Source organism: Gracilinanus agilis, chromosome 4 (assembly GCF_016433145.1).
Source record: "Gracilinanus agilis isolate LMUSP501 chromosome 4, AgileGrace, whole genome shotgun sequence".
Classification (NCBI taxonomy): Eukaryota; Metazoa; Chordata; class Mammalia; order Didelphimorphia; family Didelphidae; genus Gracilinanus; species Gracilinanus agilis.
This window is the reverse complement of record NC_058133.1, coordinates 63311529-63331429: the sequence shown is the minus strand read 5'-3', so window position 1 is coordinate 63331429 and position 19901 is coordinate 63311529. Positions and strand designations below refer to the sequence as shown.

General features: G+C 38.3%; 1 protein-coding gene across 1 annotated transcript in view; it reads left to right on the top strand.

Moving 5' to 3' along the window:
• The first annotated feature begins 3322 nt into the window (after positions 1–3322).
• F5 (coagulation factor V) overlaps positions 3323–19901 on the top strand; it is an 87018-nt gene continuing 70439 nt past the window's right edge. The window contains 3 exon segments of the mRNA XM_044674876.1: positions 3323–3477; positions 6649–6740; positions 12323–12445. Coding sequence (XP_044530811.1) covers positions 3323–3477; positions 6649–6740; positions 12323–12445 — 370 coding nt within the window.

The following is a 19901-nucleotide window of genomic DNA, read 5'->3' as shown; positions in this document are numbered from 1 at the left end:
AGAGAGAGAGAGAGAGAGAGAGAGAGAGAGAGAGAGAGAGTAAAAGGTAAGGATTTTCACTAATGCTTTTTATTTTTTTTGTTACTAAGGAAGGGGTAATTTGTTTGGGCAGTTGTTGCCATGTGTCTCCAGGAAACTGATGTCCCTTTACCTAAGATCCACTTTGATCTTTGGGGCTTTACCCATAGTTCACTCTTTTTTTCCACTGGGGTAAAAAGGGGTAGGGAACAAAGCACAATGTAAATGGAATGCTAATGATATGTTAAATGCCCTGTAGCAACTTTGGGTCAAGTTTTGCACTTTTCAGACAGACTCTAAGCAAGGCAGTGAGTGTAGAAACTGAACATTGTTTTAACCTAGTCCTGTGTGACTGGGAAACTGAACCACCTGTACTTACTGTCCAGAGACCCCAACCAATGAGCTTGGTTATGTCTAAATACTGATGTAAGGAGTTTTCTCATAATTGTGAATCTAAGGAACTCATATGTCTTATCTGAGAGGTAGCCCAATCTAATCAGCTAGTTATTGTTTCTATGTTCTTTTGATTGTGTACAGCTACTTGGCAGGGTTTGTGAGACATTATTTCAGCCCACATCAGAGGCACAGTAGATAGTGCCTGGCCTAGAATCAGGAAGACTTCATTGTGATCCTGTGCAAGTCACTTAGTCCTGCTTGCCTCAGTTTATTCATTTGTCAAATGACCTGGAGAAGGAAATGGTAAGCCACTCTGGTATCTCTGCCAAGAAAAGCCCAAATGAGTTCACAAAGAATCAGATACAACTGAAATGAACTAAACATTAATAGAAGGATAGAAAGAAAGCTTAAAGAGTGAGGAGAAGAGAATACATGATAAATAGCCTTGCCCAAGTTTTTTGGCAAAATAGCACACAAGACTCTTCAGAGAGGAAAAGATGAAGGGCACTATAGTGAGTTTAAGGAGAGAAAAGAATTCTCCCTCATTCTCCAACATAGAATAGCCAATTTTAAAAACAGGTAAAGATTCATTCAGGAAGGAATAAAAGGATTATCATGTGTCAGTAAGAACCAATTTGAGATTAAATAATATACATTGTAGTTAAATCAATCACCAACATTGTACAACTTTCTCTAGTGGAGTCCAATAGCATTCTGAGGAGAGGAGAAGGTAGATGGTGGGAATCACTGAACACAAGGATTTTATAAGGCATGCGTAGTCTTTGGTCAAGGGCACAAAAGATTAAAGGGAAGAGAACAGTGTAAACTGACCAGTAATGGGGTCAACATCTAGGAAGGAAGGAAAATGAGACCAAAGAAAGGGAGACAGATTGAAATAAAAGACAGGGGTAGAGCAACTGGAGACCTAGGTGAAGATCGAGGATTAAGTTTTAGGAAGAATGAAGCAAAGGGAAAGTTGGAAGGATAGGAGACCGTGATGGAAGAAAAGAATTTCAGAGTTTGGTATCATGAAGGTACCATAATTATGGATAATAGTGAAATTTAGGGTATTATCATTCTTACAAATAATAAAGTTGGAATGAAGACATAGATTTTGAGTGCTTACAAGGATTAATAAACTGAGAAACTATGTGTACTAGTGTATAAAAGGGCATCAATAAAGATAATGAAGTCCTTAAGCATAAGGGCAGAGGTTAGAATGCAGAGAAGTCCGTGAGCCAGATTTTAAGTTGTACAAGAGAAGAAAATAATTTAAAATCCTATACATTATGTCTATGGCCAATATCTGGACAAGATGACCTAGATGGAGGAAGGGAATTTCAAAAAATGAAAAGTTTGCTGAGTGATGGTAGTAGAAAGAGGGCCAAAAAGGCGACAAAAGCCTACTACTTCTCTAGGTTCTATGTGTCAAAGGATATAAAAAGGAACAATTAAAAAATGGCCATGGATCCATGTCTATTAGAGGCTTCTGTGAGTGCTAAGAGATGGAGAGAATACCCAAGCTCACACATCTATTAGACAACAGGGCCAGAATTCATACATGGGCCTTTGACTACAAATCCAGAGCTCTTTTTTAACTGCTGCCATCCCGTAGATCATTATCAATGAAGAATTTAATGGAATAAGTGGTATAAAAGATCTATTCAAGTACATGTATGATGAAAAAGAGGCTGAACTGGTCATGTTGTGGGAATGAGAAATGAGAGAAGGACAATCTATGATGAGCTGATTTCCATAAAATATTAAGGGGAAAGAGAAGAAGGTTTCCCACATATTGGATAGATACTTAGATTACAAAGGGGGTATTAGATTTGGTAAAGGGTTCTGGGTTTGTATCCCAGCTCTGCTTATTACCTGCACGACCACAGAGTCAAATCAGTTACCTTCCCTGGATCCTAGTTTCCTGATTTATAAAATGGAGATAATAATATTTATATTTCTAACTTCACAAGATTCATGTGAGGAAAACACTTTGTAGTCCTCAAAGTGCTATAAAAATGTGAGCCACCTTCTATGTAAGAAATGCAGAAAGTCATGGACAAAGAAGCACCCAAGATGAGCAGGCATAAGTAGGATCTGTATCTGCATGCAGGGAAAGGAGCTCCATGCTGGGGAAATAACAGAGCTCTGAAGTATTTTTTTTACATATTGAGAAACTGAGGCACAGAGAGATTAAATTGCCTAAGATGAATAAACAAGTGAAACTGGGACTGAAACCTTGGACTCTCTACCTCCAGCCCTGACCTTTTTACAAGATATGACGTGGTTTTCCAACCTGAAATGATAATATTTCTGTTGTTGGCATAGTTTGAAGCATGCAAGAAATTTTTCTTCAGTTCATGATAATCCCAGAAAGAGAGGGTCCAGGAAAAGAGTTGAGCTCTGGTTAGAGAGCCATAAAGACTGAACTTTGACCCTGGCAAGTTTGGGACATGAGGGAAAGGGAGGGGGGAAGGGGAAGGTTTTATTAGCTTAAGTGGTGTTCTGGGATTGGGAGGCTAAGGAATACAGTCCTCTCACTGGCTTAAGAATTACTTGCCATTCCCCTGCCTAGAACTGAGCTCTCTGGACCTTTTCTCTCTTTCTTGAAGTAAGAGACAGGGAGACTGGTTGCTGCTCTTCACACATGATTGTCCCACCGGGCAGTGATCCAGCCAACTACCTATTCAACAGAGGCAGCCTCCCTCAATGCCTGTAAGCCCCAAAGAAGAGGAAGGGAATTTCAGTGGCTGCTCTGACTTCTGACAGAACCTTCAAAGGCAGGACACTACCACCCACAGCCTCAAAGAGCTCACTGCAGCCCATATTGTACCCTTCCTAGAGCTCAACAACACCAAGGCCCCTGCCCCAGCAGCTCCTGGGGCTGCTGTTGGCAGGAGTGGAAATTATGTCCCTAGCCTGCCCAAGGCTCTGGGTCCTGGTGGTCCTAGGCACTGGGTTGTTGGGCTTGGACCATCATGGAGTTGAAGCAGCTGTCCGACATCGCTACATAGCCGCTCAGATCATCGATTGGAATTATCACCCTCAGACCAACGACCCAAGGTAATCCAAGACTGGGGGAATGGGGTTGTGGGGCCCAGAAAGAAGATAACAAGCAGACTGGCTCTCTGGGAAACCAATTCTTTCCTTAGAAGAGCTCACACTAAATCTGACTATGCCCTGTTTTTAATTGACAGGGCATGATATAATCTCTTGATCACAATGTAATATTGCTCCTCTACTGATGCATTTTTATTACTTGAGGAGCACTTGATCATTAAAGTTGATGAACTGGAATCTTAATGTTTGCAGCAAATGCCATTTTATTAGTAAATTCGATTTCTGAATATGGAAAAAGTCAACATATTGAACACACACACACACACACACACACACACACACACACACACACACACACAGCTATTCCAATTAACCATACTGTCAACTTCCTTCCTGGAATTGTCAATTATTGCTACCTACTTTGCTGCTTTTAAAAGTGATTTATATTTTGTGTGCACTATTATCCAGGAGATAATGTGTTTCATCTTTAAAGTAAGAAAGTTGAACAAGCTTTAAGGTCCATCCCTTTTGACCTCAACTCTCTGATTATATTATCTTCATCTTTTTAAAAGTCCAGATGCAGCTTTAAGAAGTAAGTCCAAGTTACTTGTGCTCATTTGTGATTGGTGTTCCCCAAAAAAACATGAGAAAAAAAAGCATTTCTTTACATTTATCTTATCAAAGCTAGTAGGTGTGTTTCTTCTCCTTTGTGACTATCTTTAGCCTCTATATGCCTATGAGAGAAAACCATCCCATTTAGACTGACCATTTCATTAGTCAAATCTTGATTAAAATGCATGTATTAATGAGAAGATTTTGAATTAAATTTAAATATTTGCATTTCAAACTACTCTCAGAGCTGAAAAACTTTCAAAGGTGAAATGGAACCTTTCAGGAATAACTAGAATCAAAAAGCAAACCTATTGTAGGTAAGGATTCCGATGGACTGTGCTCATATTTATTTTTATATTGGGCCAATGATACTATTGTGCTTACTTCAACCTGAAACTACAGCTTGGGAGATTGGGAAAGACATGTTCCTCTTTCAGAGTTGCAAAATCAGAGTTATCTGCCAAGACATGTCAAAATTTCTGAAAGGTCTTTACATAGTTTGCAAAGTGTCTTCAGATGTCTAAAATTCTCCACTAAATTTTTTTAATGGCATTAAAGGAATTTTAATGGGATTGAGCTGAAATATAAGGTGATTACGTTTATATTAACACATGTAGGGCACTGCTATTAAAAGAAGATTCAAAGAAAACAATCATGATTTATCTGATCATCTATAGGAAACTAATATGGTTGTTGGTTTATCGTGTTTACACTGGATACAGGCCCATTTGATAACCAAAGGGCTGTGAAAACTCTCTGCAGAGACCAACTACATTTCTGATATAGCATGGTTAGTTTGTGAGGGGGTCGTCAGCTCTATCCTCTATTCCTTGTCTTCTAAAGGGCTTCCAAGAATTATTGGTGCATCATTCACTAAGGCCCTATAAAAGCTATGGCAAGAATGAGTAAAGCCTCTAAATGGTCATGCCACCCAAGTTCTATTGCTAGAAAGAACTCTCTTGGAAACCTGGTTTGTTAAATAGGAAAAAAGACTAAATTTCCTCCCCCAACCATAGCCAAAAAGTTAGTTGGAGATACTATATATGAGTTTTCATGTAGTGAGATAATTTTGGAGAAGGAAAAGGCCAACCTCTTCAGTATCTCTGTCAAGAAAACCCTAAATGGAGTCATGGAGATTCAAACATGACTGAAACAACTGAATAATGAGATAATTTTTAGAGAGAAATCATAAAAAAGGTCAACCCTTTCCCCAAAGTTTAGTTCCAGGGAACAAACATATTAGAGATTTTTCTTTCATTTAACATTCAAAGGACCTCAATGACTTTTGGGAACAAAGTATGTTTACCTTTTGTCCTGAGGAAATTTGTAAAAAAGGAAAATAAAACTTAGTCGGTTACTTCAGAGAATTACATAATTAAATAGTTAAATGGGACCTTGGTCCAAATAGTCCAAACATACCTGATAATGAATCCTGCCATAACATACTCAACAATGAGTCATCCACTTTTGCTTGACAATCTCCTAGGCAGCCCATTTTGCTTTGAAATAACTCTCATTATTAATTTTCCTGACCTTCAAACCTACTTCCACCTATTTCTAGTCGTGCCTAGCTGTTGACTGGGCTGAACAAGTATAACCATTCTTCACTAAGAAAGGATTTCAAGTACTTAAAATCAAGTCTCTTCATAAATGTTTACTTCAGGGGGCAACTGGGTAGCTCAGTGGATGGAGACCCAGACCTAGAGATGGGAGGTCCTTGGTTCAAATCTGGCCTCAGACACTTCCCAGCTGTGTGACCCTGGGCAAGTCACTTCACCCCCATTGCCTAACCCTTACCACTCTTCTGCCTTGGAGCCAATACATGGTACTGATTCTAAGGTGGAAGGTAAGGGTTTAAAAAATAAAAATTAAAAAAAATAAATGTTTACTTCATGCTCAACACCCTCAGTCCATTTAAAAGAACCTCCAATGTCTAAATCCGAAGGCTCCTTACCATTCTGATTGTATTTCTGTATTGTTGGGCATTGGGATCTCTCCTACTCCTTATCTTGTGGAATGCTTATCAATCTATACCTTTCATATAACACCCCATTTCCACCCCGTTCATTTCTTGTATGTAAGAATTGTTTCATTTTTATCTTTGTATCTCTAGGACCTAGAACACTTCCTGGAACATGCTGTTGTTGTAGTGGTTAAGTCCTTTTCAGTTGTGTCTAGCTCTTCATGACTCCATCTGGAGTTTTCTTGGCAGAGATACTGGAATGCATTGCTATTTCCTTCTCTAGCTCATTTTACAGATGAGTAAACTGAGGCAAATAGGGTTAAGTGACTTGCCCAGAGTCACACAGCTAGTAAGTGCCTGAGACTATATTTGAACTCAGGTCCAGACCTGGTGCTCTCTCCACTGTACCATCAAGCTGCCCATCCTAGAAAATAATAGGATCTTGATCAATGTTTGCTGAAATTGAAAAAAATGAAAGTAAAAAAGAAACAAAATGAGGAAAAATATCCTTCCTATAGGTTAATGCAAAAGAGGTCTTGAAAAATAAAATTATATCCACAGGATAGCTTTTAAACAGAACTTTTGTCTTTCATGTCTAGTTTAAAGCCCTCAGAATCTACTTTTAAGAAAATGGTCTACAGAGAATACGATGCAAATTTCATACAAGAAAAACCAAGATCTAACATTTCAGGTAAGTCCCAAATACAAACCAAGTGATAAAGCTAAACGTCTATGAAAGGGTTAAATTGATGCATAGCCCTTGTGCTCTCTTGTCAATAAAAAGAGCTAAAGAAAGACCCCTGGACACGTTGGCTAGACCATCTTACCATGGCAGACTTACAGGAGGACATGGACATGATTTGTAAATTGGATGGGTTGCGATCAGCATGGATAGAGGGAGGAAGCACTTTCATTGATGAAATGACAGATCCATCAAAGCACCAAGAAACCAGTGAATAATTGAGCTTCGGATTCTCTTTATTTCAGACTTTATTTTCACTTATAGGGACCTAGTTGGAGCTAGCTTTAAAGTTTAGCAAAGCATTTTTTTAAACCCTTACCTTCCATCTTAGAACCAATACTGTGTATTGGTTCCAGTGCAGAAGAGTGGCAAGGGTTAGGCAATGGCAAGGGTTGAGTGATTTGCCCAGGGTCACACAGCTAGAATGTGAGGCCAAATTTGAACCCAGGATCTCCCATATCTTGGCCTGGCTGAGCCACCTAGCTGCCCCAAGCAAAGCATTTTATGAAAATTATTTTATTTATTTCTAACAACCCTGTAGGATAGGTGCTATGATTATGTCCATTTTACAGATGAGAAGACTGAAGGACAGAGAGGTAAATAGATAGCCTCTATCCAGTGTGCCACCTGGCTGACCACTGTTTCTGTCTAGCTAGTAGGTACTTAGGTTCTTTTACCTCAACTGAAGCCAATAAGCAAAACCTTCAATGAATATTTTCTTGTCAAAATAAGAGATTCAGGAAGAAGCCTAAGAGTTGTTACTTGATCTCTTATTGCCCTTTACTGTAGAACCCCTGACAAAGGGAAATGAGCTTAAGCTGAATTGTTAAAATATATCTACATTTTTTAATACTTTAAGAGAAGTCAGAAGATGTGGCTTCTAGTCTGGGCTTTGGCTTGAACTCACTGCATGGCATCTGTCAGAATCCATTTACTCAATCATTAAGTAAAAATGTTTTTGTTCAGTCATTTCAGTCATGTCCATCTCATCATGATCCCATTTGAGGTTTTCTTGGAGTAATTTGCCATTTCCTTCTCCAGTTCATTTTACAAATAAGGAAACTAAAACAAACAGGGTTACGTGACTTGTCCAGGGTCACATAGCTACTAAGTATCTGGGGCCACATTTGAACTCAGGAAGACGGGACTTTCTGACTCCAGGACCAGCGCTCTATCCACTCTACCACCTAGATGCCTTCGAATGACAGACTAGTCAATACCCAAAGTCCCTAGAGCTAAGTGAGTTGAACAGGTATTCCTAGGTACTAGTTACTTACTCCTTTACTGAAGAACAACATTACTCATTCTCGTTTTGTTTTCCTTCTCTAATTTTCTCCTTTCTTCCTTTTCAATATCTTCTATACTCCTCTCCTGTGTGCTAGAGCCAGCCAGCCCCTAATTGCTTGGGAGAGATGATAGTTAAATTTTCCATGTGAGTTTTTCACCCCAGAAATGAGCAAATATTACAAATTGGGGTTATATTTATAGTTTTGTTGACTACCTAAACTAAAGAAAGTCAGCCAATAAAAATGTATTAATAATTGTGTAATAATAAATAATTTATTAATAAATAATAGTAATACTTTATTAGTAGGCAGGACCAAGCACTATTCTAAGCACTGGGGATTCAATGAAAGGCAAAAGGAACTCATAATAATCCAATGGAGGAAAACACGCCAAAGACTGTGCATAGACAAGCTATAAACAGGATAAACTGGAGATAATCAATAGAGGGAAGGCCTTAGAATTAAGAGGGGCTGGGAAAGGCTTCCTGTAGAAGGTGCAATTTTGGCTGGGATTTTTAGGAAACCAGGAGGTAGAGAGGAAGAAAGAGAATTTTCTAGGCAGGAAGGACAGTCACTGAAAATGCCTGGAGCCAGGAAATGGAGTCTGTGTTTGAAGAATAGAAAGGAGGTCAGTGTCACTAGATTCAAGAGTACTTGAAGGAGTATAAGAAGACTAGAAAGGTAGGAGAAAGCAGGGGAGGTGCAAGGTTACAAAGAGCTTTGAATGCCAAACAGAGGATCTGATATTTTGTTCCTGCAGGTGAGAGGGAGCCATTGAAGCTCATTGAGTAGGGAGGGTGAAATGATCTGACTTGAACTTTAGGAAAATCAATTTAGTGACTGAATGGAGAATGGACCAGAGGGGGGAAAGACTTGTGCTAGTGTAAGAGTTAAATTAATGTCCAGTACTTCAAGTGTTATTTTTATAAAGTTTATAAAAATCTGACAAAAACAGAGCCACGTGACTAAGTTTTCTACCTGCTCAAAAATACCTGTTACACCAAAACCGTGACAGGAAGGAAAGAGTGAGAGATGTAACTCCACACAATTTATATCCTGTCTACATCAGCACTTAGCAACAGGAAGTGAGTGAAGTGCTGGGAATCATAATTTTGTTGGGGATCATAGTTTTTAGGGTAACAGATTCTAATTACACACTAGGAAGACCCGATTATTTCAATAGTCCCAAAATAAAGGTCTATACCAGGTGTGTGTGTTGGCGGGGTATGTTTAGAGAAGAAAAGGAGGTATATATGAGACATTTAACAAAGATAAAATCAACAAACCCTGGCAACAGACTGGATATAGTTGGGAGTGAAAGTAAGGAGTTGAGGATGGCACCTAAATTGTGAGTCTGGGATTCAGGGAGGACAGAGATGGAGAAAATGCTAATAATGTGGATTAAACTTAAAAGTTTGTCTTGTTTAACTTTTTTTTCCTTTGGAGGGCTGGTTGGTTGTTAAACATTTACCAGCACACCCTGCCTGACCTTCACCAACTTTCAGTATGGTTTGGTGAGTGTAATGTGAGTCTCACAGTTCATTCATAGGTTTATGGAGGCATTTTAATTCAATCCTTTCATTCTACAAATATGGAAACTCAGGGCCATGGGGTGGTCACCTAGCCAGAAAACAGCTCCCCAGTCCTCATACCCCTGGCATCATGTTCTTTCCACAATCTCACTCTGGTGGGGAATGTTAATATATTTGGGGATGTCTGCCTTGAAAGGGTTCATTAGTGGTACACATTTGCCAAGGAAGCTTAGTTTGGGCAGAAAAAGATCATGTTTTGCCTCTGCACCCTCTTAAAAGAATTGTGAAATATTCATAGATGGAGGATGCTTTAAACGAGTAGAAACAATGCTTTGCCTTGTATTACGCCTCTGTTCTCTTGAAACAAGAATGGACTAGCTTATTGATTCACCCTCTAACTCCATGAGTCTGAAATGAAATGTTTGGAGTAGGAGTTCATTGGGCTATAAGCTCCCTGAGGGAAAGAATTCTTTCTTTCTTTCTTTCTTTCTTTCTTTCTTTCTTTCTTTCTTTCTTTCTTTCTTTCTTTGTCTTTGTACTATCCTGCTTCCCCAAGGTTTAGTGGAGTCTTGCAGCCAGTAGGTGCTTAATAAATGCTTGTTGAATTAAATTTTTGTAACCTATCTCCCTCTCTTACTGGGTACCTTTTTAGTCACCTTCCTGCTTAGCCCCCAATTTTAGTACCTTCCCCTCCAAGCCTTCTCTTTTCACCTCCTCTGCATCTTTACTCTGTTTCTGTTTATGTAAAAGTGTTTTTTTCCCCATGAAAATGAAACTCCTTGAGAGTAAAGAATAATTTTGCTTTGTATTCCCAGTGCTTAGCACTCTGTCTGAGTGTGGGAATCACTTAATAAATGCTCGTTTATGGATTGATGGAGGAAGGAGAAGACAGTAAAGAAAATCAGAAAATTAATTGAATGGTTTATCTACTACACAAACAATTCCCAGGAATGTGATTGCTTTCTCTAAGAGCAGGGGTACACTTTGATTGAGAAGAGAATCCCTTTTGTTTTGTTATAATTAAAGGTTGAGGCGGGGAGCAGTATCAGTGAATTAAGAATCAAGCCAGGAGACAAAGGTCCTGGGTTCAAATCTGACCTCAAATACTTCCCATCTGGGCAAGATAGCCCTTCCTTGGAAATGATACATAGTATTGATTCCAAGACTGTAGGCAAAAAGTTTAAAAAACAAAAAGTTGAGGGAGACAGTCAAACCTAATATTTGAGTAAGAACAAATAGATGGTGAAGTGCAAAGAGCACCAGGTCTGGAGTCAGGAAGATCTGAGTTCCAATCCAGCCCCAGACATTTATTACAAGCAGTGTGGCCCTAGACAAATCACTTTACCATGTTTGCCTCAGTTTTCTCATCTGTAAAATGAGCTGAAGAAGGAAATGGCAAACCACTCCAGTATCTTTGCCCTGAAAATGCCAAATGGGATCGAGAGGAGTTGGACACAACTGAAAAACAACTGAACAAAAACATTGAGTAAGGGATCTCATGAAACAGGTGGCTGGGAAATGTACTGTGAATGACCTGATTTTCCAGCTTTTTGATTGCACATAGACACCAGCCAAAGATACCATGGTAATTAAGCCCCCTGCACTACAGGGGATGGAACTCAGAGTACAATAAATACTTTAGCTGGCAAGAAACTTGCTTCAGGTGTAAGCCTTGGGGCACTGAAGCAATAGTTATGGACAGCAGGGGATGGAGCAATAGGCCAAGAGAGATTTCAAGTCAATCCAATGCTCGTTAATTAAGGTCCTACTATGTGCAAGGCACCAAAGGTATAAAGCCGAAGAATGACACAATGCTGAAACAATCCAATAAGCATTGATTAAACTCCTACTATGTGCAAAAGCAGAACCAAAAAAGAGGTCCTGGCCTGAAGGAGTTTATAATCATCTACAGGTCTAGACTCTTAGGAGAACAATGAGAGGCCAGGAATTGGCAGCAATTTAGAGGGGGAAATGGCAGATATGATACCAAGAGTCTGAGGAGTCCAGAATGAAATCAGCTTTAGCATAAATGGGGGGGTGGGAGAGGGAGCAGGAGATCAGAAAGATTCTTTAAGAGGAGATGGAGAGTAACTCAAGATAAAGGACTTGAGGCTAGAAAGCCAATGGGATTAACAAAACAAGGACCCAAATAGAAACCAGCCTCTTCAAGGCAGCATGGCCGACACTGAACTTGGAGGCAGAAGACCTCAGACCCTTCCAAACTGTGTGACCTTGGACAAAGTCACTGCAATTCTCTGACGCTGTGTTCTATCTGCAAGATGGGTATAATATTTGCACTAACTTACATTACAAAGCTATTCCAATCCTATGGAGCTAGTCTAAGGCCGTTGGGTAAAAAATGGGCATTTTGGCAACAGCTAGATGAGATAAAGGCAGCTAGATGGTACAGTGTCAGACCTGGGGGCAAGAAGATCTGAGTTCAAATTTGACTGCAGACACTTCCTAGCTGTGTGACCCTGGGCAAGTCACTTGAACCCCATTGCCTAGCCCTTACTGCTCTTCTGCCTTGGAGCCAATACACAGTATTGACTCCAAGATGGAAGGTAAGGGTTTAAAAAAAAACAGAAGGTAAAGTTTTTTTATAAATAAAAATAAAGAGCCAGAACAGGAGTTAACATTAGAATTTGTGTGTCTGTGCCATTTGTCTAGCAGTCCTGAACACATATATATTTTACATTCTCGGTTGTTATAGGACTTCTTGGACCTACTCTTTTTGCTGAAGTTGGAGATATTTTGAAGGTTCACTTTAAGAATATGGCTAAGAAGCCTTTAACCATTCATCCTCAAGGAATCGAATACAACAAACTGTCAGAAGGTAAGAAGATTTCAATATTTCCCAACACATAAGAGAGTATATAGTTTTCTATCTACATTAAACCCCTTGGGGCTGAATCATCAGTCTATTAGAAACTTGCCCCCCAACTGGGTCAATGCTAAAAGTGAATAATTCTGCTGTGAAAAAAAATAGGAAAAGAATTTTGTCAGCATCTGATGAAAGGTAGGAAAATACATTATTACATCATATATTATTTTTGTGTTTATACACATATATATCAGACCCATAATATAATGAGAACATTCTAGAATTATGAACATTCTTGAGTGAGAACTTTAGGCACTTCCTCTCCTCTAGCTTTCCTCACCCATAATTCCCAGACACAATGACCACCTTTGCTCTGAGATCTGCTACTCTGCCTAGCTTTTCTGGCTTCTTTAAGTCTCAGCTAAGGTTCCATCTTTTGCAAAAAGTCTTCGCTAGTTCTTCTTAATCTTAGTACCTCCCCTCTGAGACCACCCCCAATTTAGCCTCTATATTTTGTTTGTACATTGTTGTCTGCCTGTTTTCTTCTCCGTTAGAGGATGTGCTCTCCGAGAGCAGAAACTTTTGTTTTGGAGGGATCTTTTTGTCTCTTTTTATCCCCAGCACTTAGCTCTGTATCTGACATATTAATAAATACTAGTTTTCTTACCAGAATCTGACCAGTTCATTTATCTTCTATGTAAGTGGTTGTTAATTTTAATGCATTTACCTCTCCCTAAAGTATTTCCATCTCAAGAAGGGTCCTATTCCTCCTTGACTGAGGCAAAGGAACAAAGCTCTAGAATCTTCAGATATCCTTAACATCTGGTGGTGGCCCCTATACCACCAACTCAATTATAGGAGGGGCCAACATCTGCTTTATAGGAGAGAATATGTAAAAAAAGAGAAGAAAATTATCTCAGTCAAGAAAAGGTAAGTACACAGAGGCATCGTCCATAATCATTCTATGATCCCACCTTAAAGTTTTTTTTTCACTTTTTCTAAAAAGTCTATGTACCAGAGTTCTTAGAGTGCCAGGCCCTCTTTGTGTCTTCCTCTGGGATGATGATATGCATCACCTATACAGATATTTACTTGTTTTCATTCTGCCAAAAGAAGAGCTGCTAGTAATTTTTAAGTTGCCTGAATGATTCATCCGATTCCCTTAACTGAGAGTGTCCCCAAGAGGGTGAGGAAAAAAACCCCCTCAGGTTCTCTATTTTAATAATAACATCTCCTCTATTGGTGATTTCATCAGTTCTCATAAGTGCAATTACTATTTCTAATAACTGATCGCCAAATCCAGCTCTAATCTCTCTCCTGATTTCCAGTATCCTAACCAAATGCCTGACATCTCCATCTAGTTGGCCTACAGGAATCTCAAACTCGATATGTCCAAAGCTTTATCTCCCACTAAACTCACCAAGCCCCCTCCAGACTTTCTTCTTTCTACTTGGACAGTCACTATTCTTGCATTCAGATTAATCTGCAAACTTGTCATCTTCCTCAACTTTTCATTCTTTCTTAACTGTCATATTTATTTGGGTGCCCCACCTTGTCAGTTCTACCTTCACAACATTTCTGGTACCCATTCCTTTTGCTCTACTTACTTGGTCATCACTCTGATCCAGATCCTTATTATCTCTCATCTGTACTATTTCAATAATCTCCTAGTTGACCTTCCTCATTCATTTTTCCCTTCTCTAATCTACCCTTCCAACAGCTCCCACAATAATCTTTCTAAAGCAGAAGTTGATCATGACATTCTTCTGTTTAAGAATCTTTATTGATTTGCTACTATTCCTAAGATAAAAATACAAATAATTCAGCCTGGGATTTAAAGCCCTCCACAGTTTGGCTCCTTACTACCTAAATTTCCAGGCTTATTTTATATTATTCCCTTTCTGGCTCTCTCCATTCTAGCTCAACTGGCCTACTTGTTTTTTGTTTTTTGTTTTTTTCTTAACTCATATTCTATCTCCTGTCTTCCTGCCTTTGCTTGGGCCAACTTGCAATCTTTGAATGGAGTCCCTTCTCATCTCTGGTAGAAGGCTCAAGTAAGGGTACCTTCTACAGAAAACCTTTTTTAAACAACAACACCCAAGTGGTTAATATTTTCTCTTTCTTCAAATTATTTTGTTTACTTATCTGTTTATATGTTGATTCCCCCTAGAAGTCATTAAGTGAGCAATCATTTGTTAAGCACTTACTACACTCATTAAGGAGAGAGACTCATTTTTTATATCCCCAGGACCTAAGACAGTGCCTAGAACAGAAGAGATACTTTATAAATGCTTGGGGAATTGAATGGAATGGAAAGAGGCACGAATCAACAAAGGAAATTCGATTCTGGATAGAACTGATTCTCATCAATAAAGTGATTTGGTTGCTAGAATGGATATGTTGGAAATCTTGGGAAGGGAGAGGAATGGCCACTCCCTCTTAGGATTTGTGTGCTGAGAAATACCAGATGCTTTCTGTGGCACACTATAGGTTTCTTTTCCGTTTTAAAAATTGCTTTTAAACATTTAGAAAAACAGAACACAATTCCCAGAAATCTGCTTTCTGGGGAAAAAACCCAAGTACAAAACAATCTTTAAAAAAAACACACACACACAAAGCAAAGCATGTGCCCATTTTATGATGGGGACAGCAGATGGCCAAAGGAAAAATCAGTCCCAGATCTAGCTCTAAGGATTAAATAGATTGATGGGGGAAATGGGTGTTGGCAGGGTGGATAAGACACTGGATCTTGGCCCAAAATAGGACTCTCAACTCTTCTCTCCTTGGTCAAGGCAGGACAGGATTTGGACAGATTTTTAAAGATTCGTGGAAAAGATAGGTAATATCTCATTCCTAGAATTGTATAGAAGAAGCCAGATCAAAAGGGATGGGAAATCCTCTAAGATTAAATTCTAAGGATGTTACCACAGACACTTCCAGTGATGAAGAAAAGGAGACTTCTTTAGAGCATCTTCTGGATATACAAGAAACTCATTGATCAATTTAGACTTCTAAAAGAGTTATAAGGATAGGGGATGAAGAATATACATAAAAATAGGAAATGATCCTTTAAGCAGGGGATCCGGAGCATGTAAGCAGAGTAATGAGCCTGAGAATTTTGTTATACTTTAGGAAGAGAATTAGAGAAAGGCTAGGACCACTGCTCAGGGTACAGGGGATAATAGTTGACAAGAAATCAGAACTATTCAAATCGTGTCTTACTTCTATTTTCTCTGCTAAAGCAGGTGGTATTTGGCTGGGAAATGACAACAGAAATGGTTAATTGGAAAGGCAAACCAAAAATAAGAAGGAAGAGAGTTTGCTGCCTTTACTGAATTTAAGCCACCAGGTTCAATGATCTATTCTCAAGAACACTGAAAAAAATGGCAGGTTGCAACTGCTAAGCCTCTGTCTGTGATCTATGAAATATTATGGAGAATGGAAGAAGTGCTGCAGCACTGATGAAGAGCAAAAGTTGTCCCAATTTTTTAGAAAAGGAAAGATACATCATCTACAAAATATTATCCAATGAGCTTGACTTTGCTTACTTGCCACAGTTCTAGAGTACATAATTAAAGGGATGGTTAATAAAGAGTTTGCTGTTAAGAAAATACCATGTAAACCAGGATGACTAGAATGGAGAGAATCATAAAGGAAACAATTGAAAATACATCTAGAAAAGTAGGTAGTTTATCAAGAAATATATATATATATATATATATATATATTAAGCACCTACTATATGCCACAACTATTCAATTTTGAACATTTGAATAAATTTGAATTTATTATCTGGAAAAGGATAGTATTGCAAAGAGTCAACAGGTTTTCTTGCTAGGCTGACTTTCTCCCCTTTTTTTTGAAAGAGGCTTGATGTGAGGCAAAATCTTCCTAACTATTTGAGTTGTTCAAAAGCCAAATAGGTTACCTAGAGACCTAGTCTGTTTCTCTTCATTGGATATCTTGAAGCAAAGCCTAGCTCTCCTTTTTCAGTTGATGCAAAGAATCTTAATACCCGTCGAAATCATGTCTAAATCTGAAAATCTGAGTTATAATCTGTAAAATGTTAAAACTTCTCAATTACTTCCTGTAAGTTATCATCAGATTTTCTTTATCCCTTCAGAGTCATTGTATTTTCTTTCAGTGTGATCATATTATTTTCTTTGTTCTGGTTTTACTTCCTTTCCTTTGAATTGTTTTATTACTGTCATTAATGATTAATAAGATCATTGATATAAATTGTCAATAACTGAGATGGCTTGATACTAACACTGATTATTAATAATTGAGTTTTATTAATAATAATGTTAATAGCTAGCATTTATATGTCACTTTAATGTTTGCAAAGAATTTTACAAATATTCTCTCATTTGTTCCTCACAACAACCCTGGGAGGTAGGTGCTACTATTATCTCCATTTACAGATTAAGGTCTTCCCAGTTTTCTTTGTGTTCCTCACGCTTTTCAGACTTCATTTAACTATGATATTCCTTCCCCTATCTATGACATCACACATCCATCATGTACTAAACAATAAAAATATATAATGTTTACCAACAACTAAGGGAAGAGATATTTCATTACAGGAGCACCCTGTGTTTTAAATACAAGAATATTTGCGTGTTGAATTTTGAATCCTGATCATGCCCTTTGCTCAGTGAATGAACCTGAGGTCATTATCCTTTTTTTACTCTTTATTCCTAATAGAGCATAACCCAATCTGGTAAATATTAACCAATAGCAGTTCAGAATATCCTACCTCCACATAGCATAAACTGTCCATGCATATGGTACTACCTTTTCTCAGTCCCTCTGTATCTCAACCCTGAATAAGAGGGTGGATGGCACAGATGGCAGGTAACTCTGAGATGTTATTGTTCAGTGTCATAAATTTCATTCTTCAGTATAACATGGAAGTCACAGTTTTTATTTTACCTATTTTTGTTGTTCAGTCATTTCAGTCACATCCAACTCTTCATGAGCTTATTTGGGGTTTTATTAGCAAAGATACTGGAGTGGTTTTCCATTTCTTTCTCCAACTCACTTTACAGATGAGGAAACTGAGACAAATAGATTTAAGTGACTTGCCCAGGGTCACAAAGGTAGTAAGTGTCTGAGGCCAGATCTGAACTCAGTTCTTCTTGACTCTAGGTCCAGCACTCTAACCACTGCACCACCTCGTTGCCCCATATTTCACCTAAATAGCATAGTAACATAAATAATACATACTTATAAATTATGTTTACAAATAAATAAATGTGTTATATAATATCCATTAAATAAATAGACATTATATTTGTAAATAATATTATATATTTCTATAATATAGCATATTACTATGAATCAAATAAGAATTCTACATATCCACCATCAGTAGCATGTTTTTCCTTAAAGTTGTGGTTTTTTTAATCATGAGAATATTTCAGTTGAAAAATTGTTCAAGGGATAGGTATCTGAACTGGGGGATGGTGTCCAGTCCTTTAAAAATGGTCACCAAATAAAAGAATCAGAATTGGAGTTTCAGAGGTTATTTACATTAACTGGATAGCTGGAATGTACATGAATCCTGGGAGGTGTAATCTTGGACATGCAGAATTTTCTTCCCACCCTGCAAAAGACTGCAGCTACTATCATGAGATCTGAGCCAGGGGTTAGACTTTTTTCCAGGATAAGAGATATATAGAAGTGAGACTTTGATAAGGAGGAAAAGTTAAATATTAGGCTTAAAGATAATTATAAGGTATTAAATTTAACCTTTCCAGGTTAAACATCCTTATTTCCTTGAGCTAATACTCATAGGATATGATCCTGATGGCCCTCCTTCAACCATGCTTGGGTTCATGAGTGGTTGTCTGAGAATGTGGCACCCAGAATTGAGCAGGGCCTGACCAAGGCAGAGAACAACAGAACCATTATTTCCCTCATTCTGCACTCTATCTTTCTTAATGTAGCTTAAGAGTTTACAGGCTTTTTACTTTGGTTGGTTGATTGTCAGGATTTTGAGTTAGATTATCTTGATTTGAGCCTCCTATTTTCTAATTTATTCTTCTATAATTCTCATTGCCATACTCTAGACACTCTGACATTTCAGAAATTGTAGTTCAATCATTATAGTCATGTCCAATTCTTCATGACTCCATCTATTATTCAATAAAAGTGAAAGAGAACTAAGCAGGCAACCCCATCCCCATCCTTCCTCTCCCCTAATGGACTTACATTATTCCCCCCAATGTTCTCTCTTCTTTTGATTTTGGCATCTAGATTTAAAAATATGTCAATTTTTCAAGACAAATCTATAGCCACAATGTTTTCCCATGTGTCTTCCTATCTGATGCCTAAATTTATGGATCAGAATTCAGTCTATCAATTCCGAATTGTCAAATATCTAATTTTTTGCCTCAAATCAACACAAAATGCAGGCCGCTTAAATTTCTCCCTTTTAATACAGAGTTTTGACATCATTCAAATATTCCCAAGTATATGGAAAGAGCCAGAAATTACATGTTATGGAAGCCACAAACACGAGCTTGGACAGACGTCAGGAGATAATGGAAGAAAGAAAAGGCTTGGGGATACGAAGGGTTGGACACAGTTGAGTGACTGAACAACAATGACAAAAAGCCATAAATCTAAGAAATGTAAATTCTTCATGTAAAGGTCATTTTAACTCATCCTATACTGGTTTAGGCTATAGAACCTCTGGATTTGAGTCACCAACACTTGGGTTTTGCATTCTCCCTTAGCCATTAGCTGGGCAACCTTAGGCAAGTCATTCAACTTCTATAAGAAACATGCAGTTAAGGGGCAGCTGGGTGGCTCAGTGAATTGAGAGTCAGGGCTAGAGATGGGAGGTCCTAGGTTCAAATCCAGCCTCAGACACTTCCCAGCTGTGTGACCCTGGGCAAGTCACTTGACCCCCATTGCCCACCCTTACCACTCTTCCACCTATGAGACAATACACAGAAGTTAAGGGTTTAAAAAAAAAAAAAAGAAACATGCAGTTGATCTGTAGAGTGAAGATAACAATAGCAGGAACATCATAGGTTTGTCGTGAAGATCAAATGAACTAGTTTACTTGAGGTGTATATAACCAGACATTATACAAGGATAACCTATGATGATTCCCAGTACATCATTATGCCTAATTATGTGGGTGCTGAGCCATACCCTCACCTTTTTTAAAAACATCCAGTGACATAAATGACAATTTCTGTATCGCAGAATAGATTTTGAGCAAGTAACTAGATTTTTGAAAAGGAAAAGGGTTTAGAGAAGCGGGAGTATACTTTGCACAGCCAGACTTTGCAGGAAGAAAATTCTTTTTTTTTTTTATGTGTCCTCACACAAAATCCATTTGTGCCATTTCTCCCCACAAATATGAACCTTAAATATCTTTTGGCAATTTTAGAAGCATATCATGACAGTTGTAAACAGAATACTAGGCAGAGTGTGGAGTCATGCAGCAAGT